Here is a 16,232-nt window from a genome sequence, read left to right as displayed (position 1 = left end):
ATGTGCATTTAACTGCATTATTAATGCATGATTAAAATCACTCTGTTTTGCTTTATAGAGCCTGAAGTTACTAAAGAGAAAACTAAAGGGACCCCTGGGAAGAAAGGTTTGATTTACTTTGCTGTGTTTTTTATTGTAGTTAACAGAATGTAATTCTTTCTCTAAACATATTTGCAATATGATTATTATAGTGGCTGAAGTCATCAAGGAGAAAATTAAACCAGCCTCTGTAAAGAAAGATATGGAAATGAAATCATGCTGTGTATAATTTTCTTTTCAATGTATGATGATTATTCATAACACAAAACCATGTTTGCATCTTAAATGGCCTGTTAATGTGTGAATGCATAGCAAGTACTCTCAATTTATTGATTCTAGTCACTTGGACTTTACAAATATTGCAAAGCACATTAAGATAATTTATTCCATGAGAAGTCTCAACTCAAGTTCTCCTTTTTTAACATTAAACTCTCCTGTTTTGCAGAATTTAAGATAATTAAAGAAAAACCCAAGCCATCACCAAAGAAAGGTATGTCTACTTATATTTATTTGTGTTTACACTATCTTGCAGATATATATAATTAATTTAATGTTTTGCAACATTTTAGAGGCTAAAGTCATCAAAGAGAAAGCTAAACCAGTCCTTGAAAAGAAAGGTAGAAGTTATCATTTCATGCATGCTTCACCCAAACTTAAAAATCGAATTAATATGTTGCCTTAAAAATGTAAATATTCAAATAATATGATTAATAATTCACATTCTCTAAATATTTTCTCATCATTTGATTTTTCAGAGACTGAAGTCAAGGAGAAAGCTAAACCAACTCCTAAACTCTTAAAGAAAGGTATGGATGTCAGTGACATTATCTTGCATTGCTGATTTTGACATTATAATGATTAATATCATATGCATAAATACTGTTTTATAGAGCCTGAGGTTGCTAAAGAAAAGGCTCCTGAACCTAAACCCAAAAAAGGTGAGTTTTTCCCATAGGCCTTCTAGAACATTTGACATTTGAATCAAAAACATGGTTGGTCTAATTATAGCAACAGAAGCTTCATTGTTTGACATGATGAAACTTAAGTATCCTTTTTTTGTGTGTTTTATAGAACCTGAAGTTGTTAAAGAGAAAGCTAAACTGGTCCCTAAGTTGAAAGGTTTGGTTTACTGTGTTAGCAATATTTTTGAACAATGTATGTGATCAATATTTTGGCAATAATATGTTACAATTATTTATATTATCAATATTTTAGAAGCTGATGTCATCAAGGAAAAATCTAAACCAGCCCCTGAGAAGAAAGGTAGAAATGATCATGTGTGCTTTTACCCCAAGTTAAAGTTAATACTTCCCCTCAAAAATTATGTTTTTTAAATGTTCACAAACTATTCTTTCAGAGGCTGAAGTCATCAAGGAGAAAGCTAAACTAGTTCCCGTAAAGAAAGGTGGGGATATCAACAACATTTTCATGCATTGCTGATTTTGACATCATACTGATCATTTATCACATGTACAAATACTCTTTTAAAGAGCCTGATGCTGTTAAAGAAAAGGCTCCTGAACTGAAACACAAAATAGGTAAGTTATTTTTCCTCTTAGTTCTTTTTGCATGGTAAACTTTTACCAAAATAGCTTTACATGATTAACATGAAACTGAAATATTCTTATGCTTCTGTTTTGTAGAGGCTGAAGTCATCAAAGAGAAAGCTAAACCTGTCCCTAAGAAGAAAGGTCTGATTAACTGTCAACTATCAGTTTAAATTTTTTTATAAGCAAAATGTGATACAAATAATATATAAATATATTATCATCATTGTAGAGGTGGAAATTATTGACGTTGAGGAGAAAGTTAAACCAACTCCTATAAAGAAAGGTATGGATTCAGATAAAAAAATCTGCACATACTGATGATTTGATAATGTATGATGATCTTTTATCACAACCAACCATTCGGTTTTACAGAACCAGAAGTTCTTAAAGAAAAGGCACTTGAATCAACACCAGAACCTGCAAAGAGAGGTATTATATGTGTTTTAATACTTGAATACTTGAAAGTTATGTTTCAGTTTTTAAGGTTTTGCTCTGAAACATTCTTATTTATCTTCCAAAACCTTTCAGTTGAAGCTCCAAAGGAAAGGGTGAAACTAGTCCCTCAAGAAAAAGGTACACATTTAGTATATGACCTAATACTGCTTATTTATTAACATAGCAGTAGATGTTGGCAAAAAAAGTAAATTATGGCTTGATTATATGCTTGCTTTTACAGAAATGTGTATTTCAGGATATTTGTCAACTTATGTGTTAACTTATACTCAGACAGTAAGCAGTTTCGGCCCGGATCCGGCCCATATCTGGCACGCAAGGATTTCACATGGGGCAAATGTGGGCCAGATATGGGCCGAAGGTGCTTGTTGTCTGGGTAACATCACAGTTGCTATTTTAAAGATAACATCCGAAGTTAAACCTTCATGTTTTGCAGCACCTGAGATAACTAAAGAAAAAACTAAACCAGCACCAAAGAAAGGTACTGCAATGTTTCATAAGAATAAAGCAATAAAACCCCCTGACTTTAAGTAAATGCTAATGCTTTTATGTTATCATCATGTTAGAGCCTGAATTTAAAGAAAAGGCTAAACCAACCCCTGAGAAGAAAGGTAATAGATAACTTTTTTTTCCTGGTGTTAAAGATGAAGCTATAATTTTCTCATAAATATATTTTACGATCTCTTACATTATCTCATATCTCTCATTATCATTGCTATTTCAGAGGCTGAAGTCATCAAGGAGAAAGTTAAACCAGCTCCTGTAAAGAAAGGTATGGCTGTCAAAATAATCACAATGTGTTACTGTTACCTTCCCTTTACCACTGTATTATGACACAAATATCACATGGAAAAAATACTGTTTTATAGAGCCTGAAGTTCCTAAAGAAAAAGCTCCTCAACCAAAACCCAAAAGAGGTGAGTTTGCACATAATATACTCATAATTTTAATTTAAACTTTTCCCATTGCAGATTAGTATAAAACTCTTATATATATGTTTTGTTTTCTCTAAATGTTTATATTTGTACAATTTTAGTACCAGAAGTCATCAAGGAGAAAGTAAAACCAGCCCCTGAAAAGAAAGGTTTGATTATGTTTGATTTTAAATGAACACTGTTGGTGAGAAAAAAGGTTTATGCTAAAACCGTTTATCTTTTCAGAGGCTGAAGTCAAGGAGAAAGCTAAACCAGCCCCTGAGAAGAAAGGTACAGTAAGAGTTAGAAGTTTTTTTTACATGGTGTAATTTTATCATGTGTTAAAGATGAATTTAATGTAAGATTTTACAATCTCTAAATATTATCATCGCTATTTCAGAGGCTGAAGTCATCAAGGAGAAAGTTAAACCGGCTCCTGTAAAGAAAGGTACAGTATGAATATCTTTTAATTAAATCATTCTGTGTATGTTGTCACTTTCCCCTGTATAATGATTGAATTATCACATGAAAAATATTGTTTTATAGAGCCTGAAATTCCTAAAGAAAAGGCTCCTGAACCAAAAACCAAAAAAGGTGAGCTTTTTTTCGCACCCAAGAAGATAGTCTTTTTTAAAAAAAAGTAGTGCGGTTAAATGATTAATCGCAATTAATTGCATCCGAAATAAATGTTTTTGTTGACATAACATATGTACTGTATGTGTACTGTGTTCTTTTATTATGTATATATAAAGTCACACACATTCAGTATATATTTTGAAAATATTTACACGTATATACACATTTATATATTTAAAGCATTATATTTTATATTATGTATAAATATATTTAATGTATAAACATATAATATTTTTTTGATATACATGCATGTGTTTGTAATTATATATACATAATAAATATACACAGTACAAACTCATATATTATGTAAACAAAACCTTTAATTTTGGATACAATTAGTCGCGATTAATCATTTGACAGCACTAAAAAAATTTAATGTAAACTTTTTATTCTGGCAGTTTAGAGTAATAATCTAATACTTTCCCCTCGCAGATTATTATAAAATTCTAATATATATATATTGTTTTCTTTAAATGTTTATGTTTTTAAAAAATTAGTACCTGAAGTCATCAAGGAAAAAGTAAAACCAGCCCCTGAAAAGAAAAGTTTGATTATGTTTGATTTTAAATGAACACTATCAGTGAGAAAAAAGGTTTATGTTAAAACCGTTTATCTTTTCAGAGGCTGAAGTCAAGGAGAAAGCTAAATCAGCCCCTGAGAAGAAAGGTACAGTAAGAATTAAGAGGTTTTTTTACATGGTGTAATTTTATCATGTGTTAAAGATGAATTTAATGTAAGATTTTACAATCTCTAAATATTATCATCGCTATTTCAGAGGCTGAAGTCATCAAGGAGAAAGTTAAACCAGCTCCTGTAAAGAAAGGTATGAATATCTTTTAATTAAATCATTCTGCGTATGTTGTCACTTTCCCCTGTATAATGATTGAATTATCACATGAAAAATATTGTTTTATAGAGCCTGAAATTCCTAAAGAAAAGGCTCCTGAACCAAAAACCAAAAAAGGTGAGCTTATTTTCCAACCCAAGAAGATAATGTAATTTAAAAAAAAGTAGTACTGTCAAACGATTAATCGCGATTAATCACATCCAAAATAAAGGTTTTTGTTGACATAACATATGTATTTGTACTGTTTTTATTTATTATGGATATATAAAGTCACACACATTCAGTATATATTTAGAAAATATTTGCATGTATATACACATTTATATATTTATAGCATTATATTTTATATTATGTATAAATATATTTAATGTATAAACATATAATTTTTTTCTTATATACATGCATGTGTTTGTATTTATATATACATGATAAATATACCCAGTACAAACTCATATATTATGTAAACAAAACCTTTTATTTTGGATACGATTAATTGCGATTAATCGCTTGACAGCACTAAAAAAATTTAATGTAAACTTTTTATTCTGGCAATTTAGAGTAATAATCTAATACTTTCCCCTCCCAGATTATTATAAAACTCTAATATATATATATTTTGTTTTCTTTAAATGTTTATTTTTTAAAAAAAATGAGTACCTGAAGACATCAAGGAAAAAGTTAAACCAGCCCCTGAAAAGAAAAGTTTGATTATGTTTAATTTTAAATGAACACTGTTGGTGAGAAAAAAGGTTTATGCTAAAGCCTTTATCTTTTCAGAGGCTGAAGTCAACGAGAAAGCTAAACCAGCCCCTGAGAAGAAAGGTACAGTAAGAATTAAGAGGTTTTTTTTACATGGTGTAATTTTATCATGTGTTAAAGATGAATTTAATGTAAGATTTTACAATCTCTAAATATTATCATCGCTATTTCAGAGGCTGAAGTCGTCAAGGAGAAAGTTAAACCGGCTCCTGTAAAGAAAGGTATGAATATCTTTTAATTAAATCATTCTGCGTATGTTGTCACTTTCCCCTGTGTAATGATTGAATTATCACATGAAAAATTTTGTTTTATAGAGCCTGAAGTTCCTAAAGAAAAGGCTCCTGAACCAAAACCCCAAAAAGGTTAGCTTTTTTCCAACCCAAGAAGATACTTTCCCCCTCTCAGATTAGTATAAAACTCTAATATATGTATTTTGTTTTCTCTAAATGTTTGTATTTTCAAATTTTCAGAAGCAGAAGTCATCAAAGAAAAAGTAAAACCAGCCCCTGAGAAGAAAGGTTTGATTTACTGTTAAGAGTTAAATTAATATTATCAATAATGAGCAAATCTAAGATTGTTTTAAAAAATATTGTCCACACTAAATATTTCTACATTATATCTTTTTTAGAGGCTGAAATCATCAAGGAAAAAGTTAAACCAGCTCCTGTAAAGAAAGGTATATGTGTTTGTGAAATCAGCTTGTGTTGCTTTAACACAACTGTATACTGATAAAAATATTACATGAAAAAATACTGTTTTATAGAGCCTGAAGTTCCTAAAGAGAAGGGACCTGAACCAAAACCCAAAAGAGGTGATTTTTTTTTCTCAATACAGGTTGATAATCGGTGCTTCGTGTAAACTTTTAGTTTAGTGTAGTACATTAAAACTGTATTATATGTATTTTATCATCTCTGAATATGTTTATATTTTGACAATTTCAGAAGTCATTAAGGAGAAACCTAAACCAGCTCCTGAAAAGAAAGGTAAGAGTTACCGATATTGGGGCTTGATAAGTGCTCAAATTAGAGTCTAATCTCAAATTAACTTAAATTAAATGATAATACGAAAGTTTTCTCATTCTTTAAATGTTTTCATTATTTTAGAGGCTGAAGTCATCAAGGAGAAAGTTAAACCGGCTCCTGTAAAGAAAGGTATGAATATCAGTGACATCCTCCTGCATATGTTGTAACTTTCCACTGTATAGTGATAAATTATCACATGAAAAAAAATTGTTTTTTCTTTCAATACAGACCGATAATGTGTGCTTTCATTGTAAACTTTTTAGAGGTTTATATGAGTACATTGATACTGCATTATATGTATTTAGAAATCTCTGAATGTGTTTATATTTTGACAATTTCAGAAGTCATCAAGGAAAAACCTAAATCAGCGCCTGAAAAGAAAGGTAGGATTTACCGATATTGTGACTTGATAAGTGCTCAAATTAAAGACTAATCTCAAATTTACTCAAATTCAATAAAGATACTAAAGCTTTCTCATTCTGTAAATATTTAATTATTTCAGAGGCTGAAGTCATCAAGGAGAAAGTTAAACCAGCTCCTGTAAAGAAAGGTATGAATATCAGTGACATCCTCCTGCATATGTTGTAACTTTCCACTGTACAGTAATAAAAAAATATTTTATAGAGCCTGAAGTTCATAAAGAAAAGGCCCATAAACCGAAACCCCAAAAAGTTGTTGTTTTTTTCAACCCAGACCGATAATGTGTACTTTCATTGTAAACTTTCTAGAGGTTTACAGGAGTACATTGATACTGTATTATATGTATTTTATTATCTTTGAATATGTTTATATATTAAACATTTTAGAAGTCAGCAAGGAGAAACCTAAACCAGCGCCTGAAAAGAAAGGTAAGAGTTACCGATATTTGGGCTTGATAAGTGCTCAAATGAAAGAATAATCTCAAATTTACTCAAACTCAATGAAGATACTAAAGTTTTCTCATTCTGTAAATATTTTCATTATTTCAGAGGCTGAAGTCATTGAGGAGAAAGTTAAACTGGCTCCTGTAAAGAAAGGTATGAATATCAGTGAAATCATCCTGCATATGTCGTAACTTTCCACTGTATAGTAATAAAAAATAATGTTTTATAGAGCCTGAAGTTCCTAAAGAAAAGGCCCATGAACCAAAACCCCAAAAAGTTTTTTTTTTTTCACACAAACCGATGATGTGTGCTTTCATTGTAAACTTTTTAGAGGTTTACAGGAGTACATTGATACTGTATTATATGTTTTTTTATCATCTTTGAATATGTTTATATTTTAAATATTTCAGAAATCATCAAGGAGAAACCTAAACCAGCGCCTGAAAAGAAAGGTAAGAGTTACCGATATTGCTGCTTGATAAGTGCTCAAATTAAAGACTAATCTCAAATTTACTCAAATTCAATAAAGATACTAAAGTTTACTCATTCTGTAAATAATTAATTATTTCAGAGGCTGAAGTCATCAAGGAGAAAGTTAAACTTGCTCCTGTAAAGAAAGGTATGAATATCAGTCGAATCCTACTGCATATGTTGTAACTTTCCACTGTATAGTGATAAAATTATCACAAGAAAAGAAATATTATTTTATAGAGCCTGAAGTTCCTAAAGAAAAGGCCCATGAACCAAAACCCCAAATAGTTTTTTCTTTCAACACAGACCGATAATGTGTGCTTTCATTGTAAACATTTTAGAGCTTTATAGGAGTACATTCATACTGTATTACATGTATTTAGACATCTCTGAATATGTTTATATTTTGACAATTTCAGAAGTCATCAAGGAGAAACCTAAACCAGCGCCTGAAAAGAAAGGTAAGACTGAGTTACCAATATTGTGGCTTGATAAGTGCTCAAATTAAAGACTAATCTCAAATTTACTCAAATTCAATGACGATACTAAAATTTACGCATTCTGAAAATATTTTCATTATTTCAGAGGCTGAAGTCATCAAGGAGAAAGTAAAACTGGCTCCTGTAAAGAAAGGTATGAATATCAGTGAAATACTACTTCATATGTTGTAACTTTCCACTGTATAGTAATAAAAAATAATGTTTTATAGAGCCTGAAGTTCCTAAATAAAAGGCCCATGAACCAAATCCACAAAAGTTATTTTTTTTCACACAGACCGATAATATGTGCTTTCATTGTAAACTTTTTAGAGGTTTACAGGAGTACATTGATACTTTATTATATGTTTTTTTTTATCATCTTTGAATATGTTTATATTTGGACAGTTTCAGAAGTCATCAAGGAGAAACCTAAACCAGCCCCTGAAAAGAAAGGTAAGAGTTACCGATTGTGGGGCTTGATGGGTGCTCAAATTAAAGACTAACCTCAAATTTACTCAAATTCAATAAAGATGCTAAAACTTTCTCATTCTGTAAATATTTAATTATTTCAGAGGCTGAAGTCATCAAGGAGAAAGTTAAACTGGCTCCTGTAAAGAAAGGTATGAATATCAGTGACATCCTCCTGCATATGTTGTAACTTTCCACTGTATAGTGGTAAAAATATTATTTTATAGAGCCTGAAGTTCCTAAAGAAAAGGCCCATGAACCGAAACCCCAAAAAGTTGTTGTTTTTTTTCAACCCAGACCGATAATGTGTGCTTTCATTTGAAACTTTTTAAAGATTTACAGGAGTACATTGATACTGTATTATATGTATTTTATTATCTTTGAATATGTTTATATATTAAACATTTTAGAAGTCAGCAAGGAGAAACCTAAACCAGAGCCTGAAAAGAAAGGTAAGAGTTACCGATATTTGGGCTTGATAAGTGCTCAAATGAAAGAATAATCTTAAATTTACTAAAAACCAATGATGATACTAAAGTTGTCTCATTCTGTAAATATTTTCATTATTTCAGAGGCTGAAGTCATTGAGAAGAAAGCTAAACTGGCTCCTGTAAAGAAAGGTATGAATATCAGTGAAATCATCCTGCATATGTTGTAACTTTCCACTGTATAGTAATAAAAAAGAATGTTTTATAGAGCCTGAAGTTCCTAAAGAAAAGGCCCATGAACCAAAACCCCCAAAAAGTTTTTTTTCCACACAGACCGATGATGTGTGCTTTCATTGTAAACTTTTTAGAGGTTTACAGGAGTACTATGATACTGTATTATATGTTTTTTTTAATCATCTTTGAATATGTTTATATTATAACAATTTCAGAAGTCATCAAGGAGAAACCTAAACCAGCCCCTGAAAAGAAAGGTAAGAGTTACCGATTTTGGGGCTTGATAAGTGCTCAAATGAAAGAATAATTTCAAATTTACTCAAATTCAATGAAGATACTAAAGTTTACTCATTCTGAAAATATTTTCATTATTTCAGAGGCTGAAGTCATCAAGGAGAAAGTAAAACTGGCTCCTGTAAAGAAAGGTATGAATATCAGTGAAATACTACTTCATATGTTGTAACTTTCCACTGTATAGTAATAAAAAATAATGTTTTAAAGAGCCTAAAGTTCCTAAATAAAAGGCCCATGAACCAAATCCACAAAAGTTATTTTTTTTTCCACACAGACCGATAATATGTGCTTTCATTGTAAACTTTTTAGAGGTTTACAGGAGTACATTGATACTGTATTATATGTTTTTTTATCATCTTCGAATATGTTTATATTTGGACAGTTTCAGAAGTCATCAAGGAGAAACCTAAACCAGCCCCTGAAAAGAAAGGTAAGAGTTACCGATTTTGGGGCTTGATGAGTGCTCAAATTAAAGACTAATCTCAAATTTAGTCAAATTCAATAAAGATACTAAAACTTTCTCATTCTGTAAATATTTCATTATTTCAGAGGCTGAAGTCATCAAGGAGAAAGTTAAACTGGCTCCTGTAAAGAAAGGTATGAATATCAGTGACATCCTCCTGCATATGTTGTAACTTTCCACTGTATAGTGATAAAATTATCACATGAAAAAATATTGTTTATAGAGCCTGAAGTTCCTAAAGAAAAGGCCCATGAACCAAAACCCCAAATAGTTTTTTCTTTCAACACAGACCGATAATGTGTGCTTTCATTGTAAACTTTTAGAGGTTTATAGGAGTACATTGATACTGTAATATATGTATTTTATCATCTTTGAATATGTTTATATTTTAAATATTTCAGAAGTCATCAAGGAGAAACCTAAACCATCACCTGAAAAGAAAGGTAAGAGTTACCGATATTGTGGTTTGATATGTGCTCAAATTAAAGACTTACTTCAAATTTACTCAAACTCAATGAAGATGCTAAAGTTTTCTCATTCTGTAAATATTTTCATTATTTCAGAGGCTGAAGTCATCAAGGAGAAAGTTAAACCGGCTCCTGTAAAGAAAGGTATGAATATCAGTGAAATCATCCTACATATGTTGTAACTTTCCACTGTATAGTGATAAAATTATCACATGAAAAAAATATTTTTTTATAGAGCCTGTTCCTAATGAAAAGGCCCATGAACCAAAACCCCAAATAGTTTTTTCTTTCAACACAGACCGATAATGTGTGCTTTCATTGTAAACTTTTAGAGGTTTATAGGAGTACATTCATACTGTATTGTATGTATTTAGATATCTCTGAATATGTTTATATTTTGACAGTTTCAGAAGTCATCAAGGAGAAACCTAAACCATCACCTGAAAAGAAAGGTAAGAGTTACCAATATTGGGGCTTGATAAGTGCTCAACTTAAAGACTAATCTCAAATTTAGTCAAATTCAATGAAGATACTAATGTTTTCTCATTCTGCAAATATTTTCATTATTTCAGAGGCTGAAGTCATCAAGGAGAAAGTTAAACTTGCTCCTGTAAAGAAAGGTATGAATATCAGTGAAATCATCCTACATATGTTGTAACTTTCCACTGTATAGGGATACAATTATCACATGAAAAAAAATATTATTTAATAGAGCCTGAAGTTCCTAAAGAAAAGGCCCATGAACCAAAACCCCAAATAGTTTTTTTTTCAGCACAGACCGATAATGTGTGCTTTCATTGTAAACTTTTTAGAGGTTTACAGGAGTACACTGATACTGTATTATATGTATTTTATCATCTTTGAATATGTTTATATTTTGACAATTTCAGAAGTCATCAAGGAGAAACCTAAACCAGCGCCTGAAAAGAAAGGTAAGAGTTACCGATATTGTGGGTTGATATGTGCTCAAATTAAAGACTAATCTTAAATTTACTCAAAGTCAATGATGATACTAAAGTTTTCTTATTCTCTAAATATTTTCATTATTTCAGAGGCTGAAGTCATCAAGGAAAAAGTTAAACTGGCTCCTGTAAAGAAAGGTATGAATATCAGTGAAATCATCCTACATATGTATTTTTTTCCTCTGAATGACGACTGTTGTATGACGATGGTTATTATATTCATGAATTAAAACTGTTTTCTAGAGCCTGAAGTTGCTAAAGAAAAGGTACCTGAATCGGCACCAAGAATAGGTGAGATTTCCACATACAAAACTGAGAAAAATATTTAATATATTCAAAAGCTAAAAATGTTAAGAATGTATTTAACTTCACTGTAAGGTATTGTTTAAACTTACATTTTTACCCGATATTTTATTTCATTCAAATTTTTATTACAGCACCTGAGATAACCAAAGAAAAGCCAAAGCCAACACCAAAGAGAGGTAATGCAATTTATTTTTGAAAAACAGAACTATTTTTTTTTTTACTTTCTATTTTTGCCAGTTTTAAGATAATGCTTATGCTTTAAATATTTTATTATTATTACCATTATAGAGCCTGAAGTCATCAAAGAGAAAGCTAAACCAGCTCCTGAGAAGAAAGGTTTGATTTATTTTGAAATGTAATCAAAAAATTTCAAAAAAAATATTTTTATTTATTATTATCAACACTCTATAGAGGCTGAAGTCATCAAAGGGAAAGCTAAACCAGCTCCTGAGAAGAAAGGTAATAGTTTCGTATTGTAGCTTGATATGTTCTGTCAAGTTTAAGAGCAGGCTTTAATTTACTCAATCAAGTTTTTCTCATTCAACTAAATATTTTCTTTCAGAAGCTGAAGTCATCAAAAAGAAAGTTAAACCAACTCCTGTAAAGAAAGGTATGGATGAAAGTGAAAGAATCCTGCATGTGCTGTTTTTATTTATGTATGATTATTCATTACATTAATTAAAACTGTTTTCTAGAGCCTGAAGTTGCTAAAGAAAAGGTCCCTGAACTGGCACCAAAAATAGGTGAAATTTTCCCATAGTAAAAATGAGAGAAAATACTTTATCTCAGCATCAAGCTAAATATATTAAGAATGTATTGGAGTCCATTTTCAGACTTGTTTGAAACTGGAATATCTGCCTGATTTTTTTTAATGGTTTTACGTTAAACCCCCATATTTTGCAGCATCTGAGATAATCAAAGAAAAGCCAAAGCCAGCACCAAAGAAAGGTAATGCAATTGATTTTAGCATATTTCTATTTTGCCTAGTTTAAAGATAATGTTAAAGCTTTAAATATATTACCATGATTTTAGAGGTTGAAGTCATCAAAGAGAAACCTAAACCAGCTCCTGAGAAGAAAGGTTTGATTTACTGTTATCAAATTGCCATTATTCATAAGCTGAATGTGCAAATAAAATGTTTGCTTTCTCTAAACATTTGTATGTTGTCATAATTGCAGAGGCTAAAGTTATCAAGGAGAAAGTTAAGCCAGCTCCTGTAAAGAAAGGTATGGATGTGAATAAAATCATCCTGTAATGATGTTGCTTCCCAGTGTGTGATCATTCATCACTTGAAACTGAATTTTTATAGAGCCTAAGGTTCATAAAGAAAAGGCACCTGAGCCAGTGCCAGAACCTACAAAGAAAGGTATTAATACTTAGTGTCATCGATCATTATCTTTTGCAATCTAAATACTAAATGCACGTTTTCATATTTTAAGATTTTCTCAGAAACAAATATGTATTTATGTTTCGCTCCTTTTCAGTTGAGGTTCCAAAGGAAAAGGCAAAACCAGTTCTTAAAGAAAAGGGTACTTATCTAGTACACCATACAAAATTGTCAATTTATTTGTTATGTGTCATTTGCTATTTTAAAGTGCCACTCCAAATGTTTTATAGAACTGAAAATCACCAAAGAAAAGCCAAAGCCAGCACCAAAGAAAGGTATTTTTTGTGAGATTAATACCATTTAACACCTGATAGAATAAAGTTTAAGCTATATTAAACTACTGAATAAGTTTCAGTTTTCCTTATCTGTGTTTTATATTTTATAAATGGTTTTCATTGACTCTAATTCAGAAGCTGTAGCCATCAAAGAAGTAGCTAAAGCAGTCCCCGTGAAGGAAGGTATGAGTTTATTTGCTTCTATTTTTAGTGTGATATCCTGTTCTGCAAATCAGGTTTCAGCCTCTTAAAATAATCAGGTTATTTTAGGCGAGTCGTCAATTTTTACCCAAGCCATAGGGCTTTTTTCAATGTTTTTTTTATTACTCTTATTATTTCAGAAACTGAAATTGTCAAAGAGAAAGCTAAACCAACCCCTGTGAAGAAAGGTTTGATTTACGTACTATGCTCACATGCTTTATTAAGTCTTTTATTTGATCTCAATGTTATTTTATAAATGTTTTAGAGTCTGAAGTCATCAAGGAGAAAGCTAAACCAGCTCCTGAGAAGAAAGGTTTGAATTACCAATATTTTAACTCCAATTTAAAGAAAATATTAAACAATAATTAAAAGAAAAAAAAATCTTTATATTATTTCCTTTACAGTGTCTGAAGTCTTTAAGGAGAAAGTTAAGCAAGCACCTGTAAAGAAAGGTATGGATGTCATTGAAATCGTCCTGCATGTAGTATAGCTTTCTTTTGTATGATTATTATGTAAAATGATTATCACATGAAACAATACTGTTTTATAGAGCCTGAAGTCTCAAAAGAAAAGTTATTAAAGCCAACACCTAAAAAAGGTTAGACCTTCGCACGTCTTTTACAAAAAAAAAATATATATATATATATTTGTGTGTGTGTGTTTCAAAACACTTCTGAATACACAGATGATGTTGGTCTTATTGGTTTGGACTTGGAGCTCCTGAACTCTATCAACCAAAAACTGTCTCTTCTGGACTTGATGAGGAAGGACATTGGTGAAATGAAGAGTGATCTGGAGTCCACTCAAAATCAAATCACACTTTTACGGATGGACAACAGAACAATCAAAGGTATTTTGTCCATGTTATAAATACAGTTACCAGGCTGGAAAAAAGGATTCAAATTTCTTGTCTTATGTTAAACCTCATGCTGCTTGTGTCTCTTACAGAGCCAGAGACTGTCGGTGTAAAGGTAAAACCAGCAGTCTCCAAGGAAAAGCTGAAAACAGCAAAAAAAGGTATTAAAACTTCTCAATTACACAAGCTGTTCATGAACTGTAGACATAACGAGCTACAACTAAACAGGAGCTTATTGCCCCGTAATGTTTACATGGGAGTGAGTGAAAGATTTTTCTTTTCTAGACCGTGATGCTCTGATGAACATTACTAAAACAGCACATATTAAAGCAGGTAATGCTCTTTACACAAGATAGAGTATATTATATTATATTATATTATATTATATTATATTATATTATCATAAAAGCAATATAAGAATATGCTGATGCACTTTCAGCCAGATTGGCTCTTCTGCTTGTTATGTATAATGTGTATATATGTATAATTTATTTTATGTCTTACTGATTTTGTATTTTTTTTTCCTGCTCTGTACTTTACATATATACAGTAAAAAATGAATGTAAATTATATCCAGCTCCCGATGTCCTATAATTAATGTAAATAAAACTTGCATGCATCGTAACCAGTTTGTCTTCTCCACAACACAGAACGTGAAGCACTGAAAAACATCACTAAACCTGCACGGAAAGGTATGTCGGCAAGCTATATAACAGCAGCTTTGTTTTACAAATATGCATGTTAATTGTTATATGTATATATATATATATGTTAATTGACAGAATCTTTTGAAGTGTGATATTTGTAGGCAATAGAGACCTAAATCAGAAGATTATTTTTGTGAACTGTGTACTAGTTTATATTCATTTTATTCTCATTTCTTTGTGAATCACTTTGAACTGTTATTTAGATTAAAGGTTACCACAACAAATTATTTATATCCATTATATATATAAAAAAAAAAATCATTTTCTATTCTAGATAAAGAGGCTCCAAAAGCTAAGATCAGACCAGAGCCCAAAAAGAAAGGTAAAATATATCAATATCATTTCCTTCTAGTTCTGTAAGTGTGCTAAGTAAAAAGATAAGTTGTTCTTATTTTTGTATCAGCGACTAAAAATCTCTCTCCTGATGCTAGAAATCACCCGTGAGAAGGTCAAAGAAGAAAAGAAACCTTTAAAGAAAGGTGCTATGGCTGATTGCATAGAGTGATTTACTAACACAGAATGTTTAAATATATATCTTTACACTCCAAGAATATTCATTAGTTTATATATTCATCAACAGGCTTGACATTAATAGCTGGTCATATGATGTCTGGCTAGTACATAATAGTTGACTCATGAATATAGAAAATGTTTAATCTATAAACAGTACTTGCTAAAAATGCATGTGTAGACATTAACTGGAATCTGACATTCCTTAAGAAGAAATATTGAAAACATGTCTAAGAAAATCTGAGCCGTTTAGCACATACCAGGAACTTTCCAGACCTTAACAGTAAAAAAGAATGAAAATACTTTTTACTTTTTTTTGTACTTTATAAGTATAAATTTAACAGTTATAAAGTGGTATAAAGAAATATTTTGATGTAAAGTGCAGTCCATGTATACGTAACATGTCAAATGTAACATTTACCTGATGTTTTGTGAATGTTCTGTAATTAGCAGTCGAGCCAACTGAGAAGGAACCTGTTATGGACAAAGAAGTAAAAAGTAAGATACTTATGTCTGTGTGTGTGTGTGTGTGTGTAGTTGAAATATTAAATTCAAACACAAAATTATAATAAATTTCAGTTTTAGTTTAAGTTGATATTTAAGTTTGTTATGATAACCATAATGTATTGTAAAATAATTTG

General features: G+C 30.7%; 1 protein-coding gene across 50 annotated transcripts in view; it reads left to right on the top strand.

The window, feature by feature from the left end:
• LOC113091724 (titin) overlaps positions 1-16,232 on the top strand; it is a 40,508-nt gene that overhangs the window by 21,611 nt on the left and 2,665 nt on the right. For 19 of the 50 annotated variants that reach the window (XM_026257291.1, XM_026257336.1, XM_026257342.1 and 16 more), the window contains 78 exons: positions 59-106; positions 485-529; positions 609-656; positions 795-845; positions 930-977; positions 1,111-1,158; positions 1,255-1,302; positions 1,397-1,444; positions 1,530-1,577; positions 1,683-1,730; positions 1,819-1,872; positions 1,962-2,018; positions 2,118-2,162; positions 2,479-2,523; positions 2,609-2,653; positions 2,767-2,814; positions 2,912-2,959; positions 3,079-3,126; positions 3,203-3,247; positions 3,357-3,404; positions 3,503-3,550; positions 4,214-4,258; positions 4,368-4,415; positions 4,509-4,556; positions 5,217-5,261; positions 5,372-5,419; positions 5,513-5,560; positions 5,669-5,716; positions 5,827-5,874; positions 5,962-6,009; positions 6,140-6,181; positions 6,302-6,349; positions 6,562-6,603; positions 6,723-6,770; positions 7,027-7,068; positions 7,189-7,236; positions 7,494-7,535; positions 7,655-7,702; positions 7,974-8,015; positions 8,140-8,187; positions 8,439-8,486; positions 8,606-8,653; positions 8,912-8,953; positions 9,074-9,121; positions 9,373-9,420; positions 9,541-9,588; positions 9,840-9,887; positions 10,007-10,054; positions 10,316-10,363; positions 10,484-10,531; positions 10,792-10,839; positions 10,960-11,007; positions 11,272-11,319; positions 11,440-11,487; positions 11,593-11,640; positions 11,787-11,831; positions 11,944-11,991; positions 12,067-12,114; positions 12,218-12,265; positions 12,351-12,398; positions 12,559-12,603; positions 12,688-12,735; positions 12,834-12,881; positions 12,965-13,021; positions 13,140-13,184; positions 13,273-13,317; positions 13,453-13,500; positions 13,659-13,706; positions 13,784-13,831; positions 13,923-13,970; positions 14,069-14,116; positions 14,204-14,368; positions 14,467-14,535; positions 14,660-14,707; positions 15,025-15,066; positions 15,356-15,403; positions 15,513-15,560; positions 16,042-16,089. In XM_026257291.1, coding sequence (XP_026113076.1) covers positions 59-106; positions 485-529; positions 609-656; positions 795-845; positions 930-977; positions 1,111-1,158; positions 1,255-1,302; positions 1,397-1,444; positions 1,530-1,577; positions 1,683-1,730; positions 1,819-1,872; positions 1,962-2,018; positions 2,118-2,162; positions 2,479-2,523; positions 2,609-2,653; positions 2,767-2,814; positions 2,912-2,959; positions 3,079-3,126; positions 3,203-3,247; positions 3,357-3,404; positions 3,503-3,550; positions 4,214-4,258; positions 4,368-4,415; positions 4,509-4,556; positions 5,217-5,261; positions 5,372-5,419; positions 5,513-5,560; positions 5,669-5,716; positions 5,827-5,874; positions 5,962-6,009; positions 6,140-6,181; positions 6,302-6,349; positions 6,562-6,603; positions 6,723-6,770; positions 7,027-7,068; positions 7,189-7,236; positions 7,494-7,535; positions 7,655-7,702; positions 7,974-8,015; positions 8,140-8,187; positions 8,439-8,486; positions 8,606-8,653; positions 8,912-8,953; positions 9,074-9,121; positions 9,373-9,420; positions 9,541-9,588; positions 9,840-9,887; positions 10,007-10,054; positions 10,316-10,363; positions 10,484-10,531; positions 10,792-10,839; positions 10,960-11,007; positions 11,272-11,319; positions 11,440-11,487; positions 11,593-11,640; positions 11,787-11,831; positions 11,944-11,991; positions 12,067-12,114; positions 12,218-12,265; positions 12,351-12,398; positions 12,559-12,603; positions 12,688-12,735; positions 12,834-12,881; positions 12,965-13,021; positions 13,140-13,184; positions 13,273-13,317; positions 13,453-13,500; positions 13,659-13,706; positions 13,784-13,831; positions 13,923-13,970; positions 14,069-14,116; positions 14,204-14,368; positions 14,467-14,535; positions 14,660-14,707; positions 15,025-15,066; positions 15,356-15,403; positions 15,513-15,560; positions 16,042-16,089 — 3,834 coding nt within the window. The remainder of the gene's footprint in view (positions 1-58; positions 107-484; positions 530-608; positions 657-794; positions 846-929; positions 978-1,110; positions 1,159-1,254; positions 1,303-1,396; positions 1,445-1,529; positions 1,578-1,682; positions 1,731-1,818; positions 1,873-1,961; positions 2,019-2,117; positions 2,163-2,478; positions 2,524-2,608; positions 2,654-2,766; positions 2,815-2,911; positions 2,960-3,078; positions 3,127-3,202; positions 3,248-3,356; positions 3,405-3,502; positions 3,551-4,213; positions 4,259-4,367; positions 4,416-4,508; positions 4,557-5,216; positions 5,262-5,371; positions 5,420-5,512; positions 5,561-5,668; positions 5,717-5,826; positions 5,875-5,961; positions 6,010-6,139; positions 6,182-6,301; positions 6,350-6,561; positions 6,604-6,722; positions 6,771-7,026; positions 7,069-7,188; positions 7,237-7,493; positions 7,536-7,654; positions 7,703-7,973; positions 8,016-8,139; positions 8,188-8,438; positions 8,487-8,605; positions 8,654-8,911; positions 8,954-9,073; positions 9,122-9,372; positions 9,421-9,540; positions 9,589-9,839; positions 9,888-10,006; positions 10,055-10,315; positions 10,364-10,483; positions 10,532-10,791; positions 10,840-10,959; positions 11,008-11,271; positions 11,320-11,439; positions 11,488-11,592; positions 11,641-11,786; positions 11,832-11,943; positions 11,992-12,066; positions 12,115-12,217; positions 12,266-12,350; positions 12,399-12,558; positions 12,604-12,687; positions 12,736-12,833; positions 12,882-12,964; positions 13,022-13,139; positions 13,185-13,272; positions 13,318-13,452; positions 13,501-13,658; positions 13,707-13,783; positions 13,832-13,922; positions 13,971-14,068; positions 14,117-14,203; positions 14,369-14,466; positions 14,536-14,659; positions 14,708-15,024; positions 15,067-15,355; positions 15,404-15,512; positions 15,561-16,041; positions 16,090-16,232) is intronic. The other 31 variants (XM_026257300.1, XM_026257304.1, XM_026257297.1 and 28 more) reach the window with 31 other exon arrangements.

This window comes from Carassius auratus, unplaced genomic scaffold (genome assembly GCF_003368295.1).
Source record: "Carassius auratus strain Wakin unplaced genomic scaffold, ASM336829v1 scaf_tig00214278, whole genome shotgun sequence".
NCBI classification, from domain to species: Eukaryota; Metazoa; Chordata; class Actinopteri; order Cypriniformes; family Cyprinidae; genus Carassius; species Carassius auratus.
The sequence above is the reverse complement of the archived record's forward strand: the minus strand, read 5'-3'. Positions and strand labels throughout refer to the sequence as shown.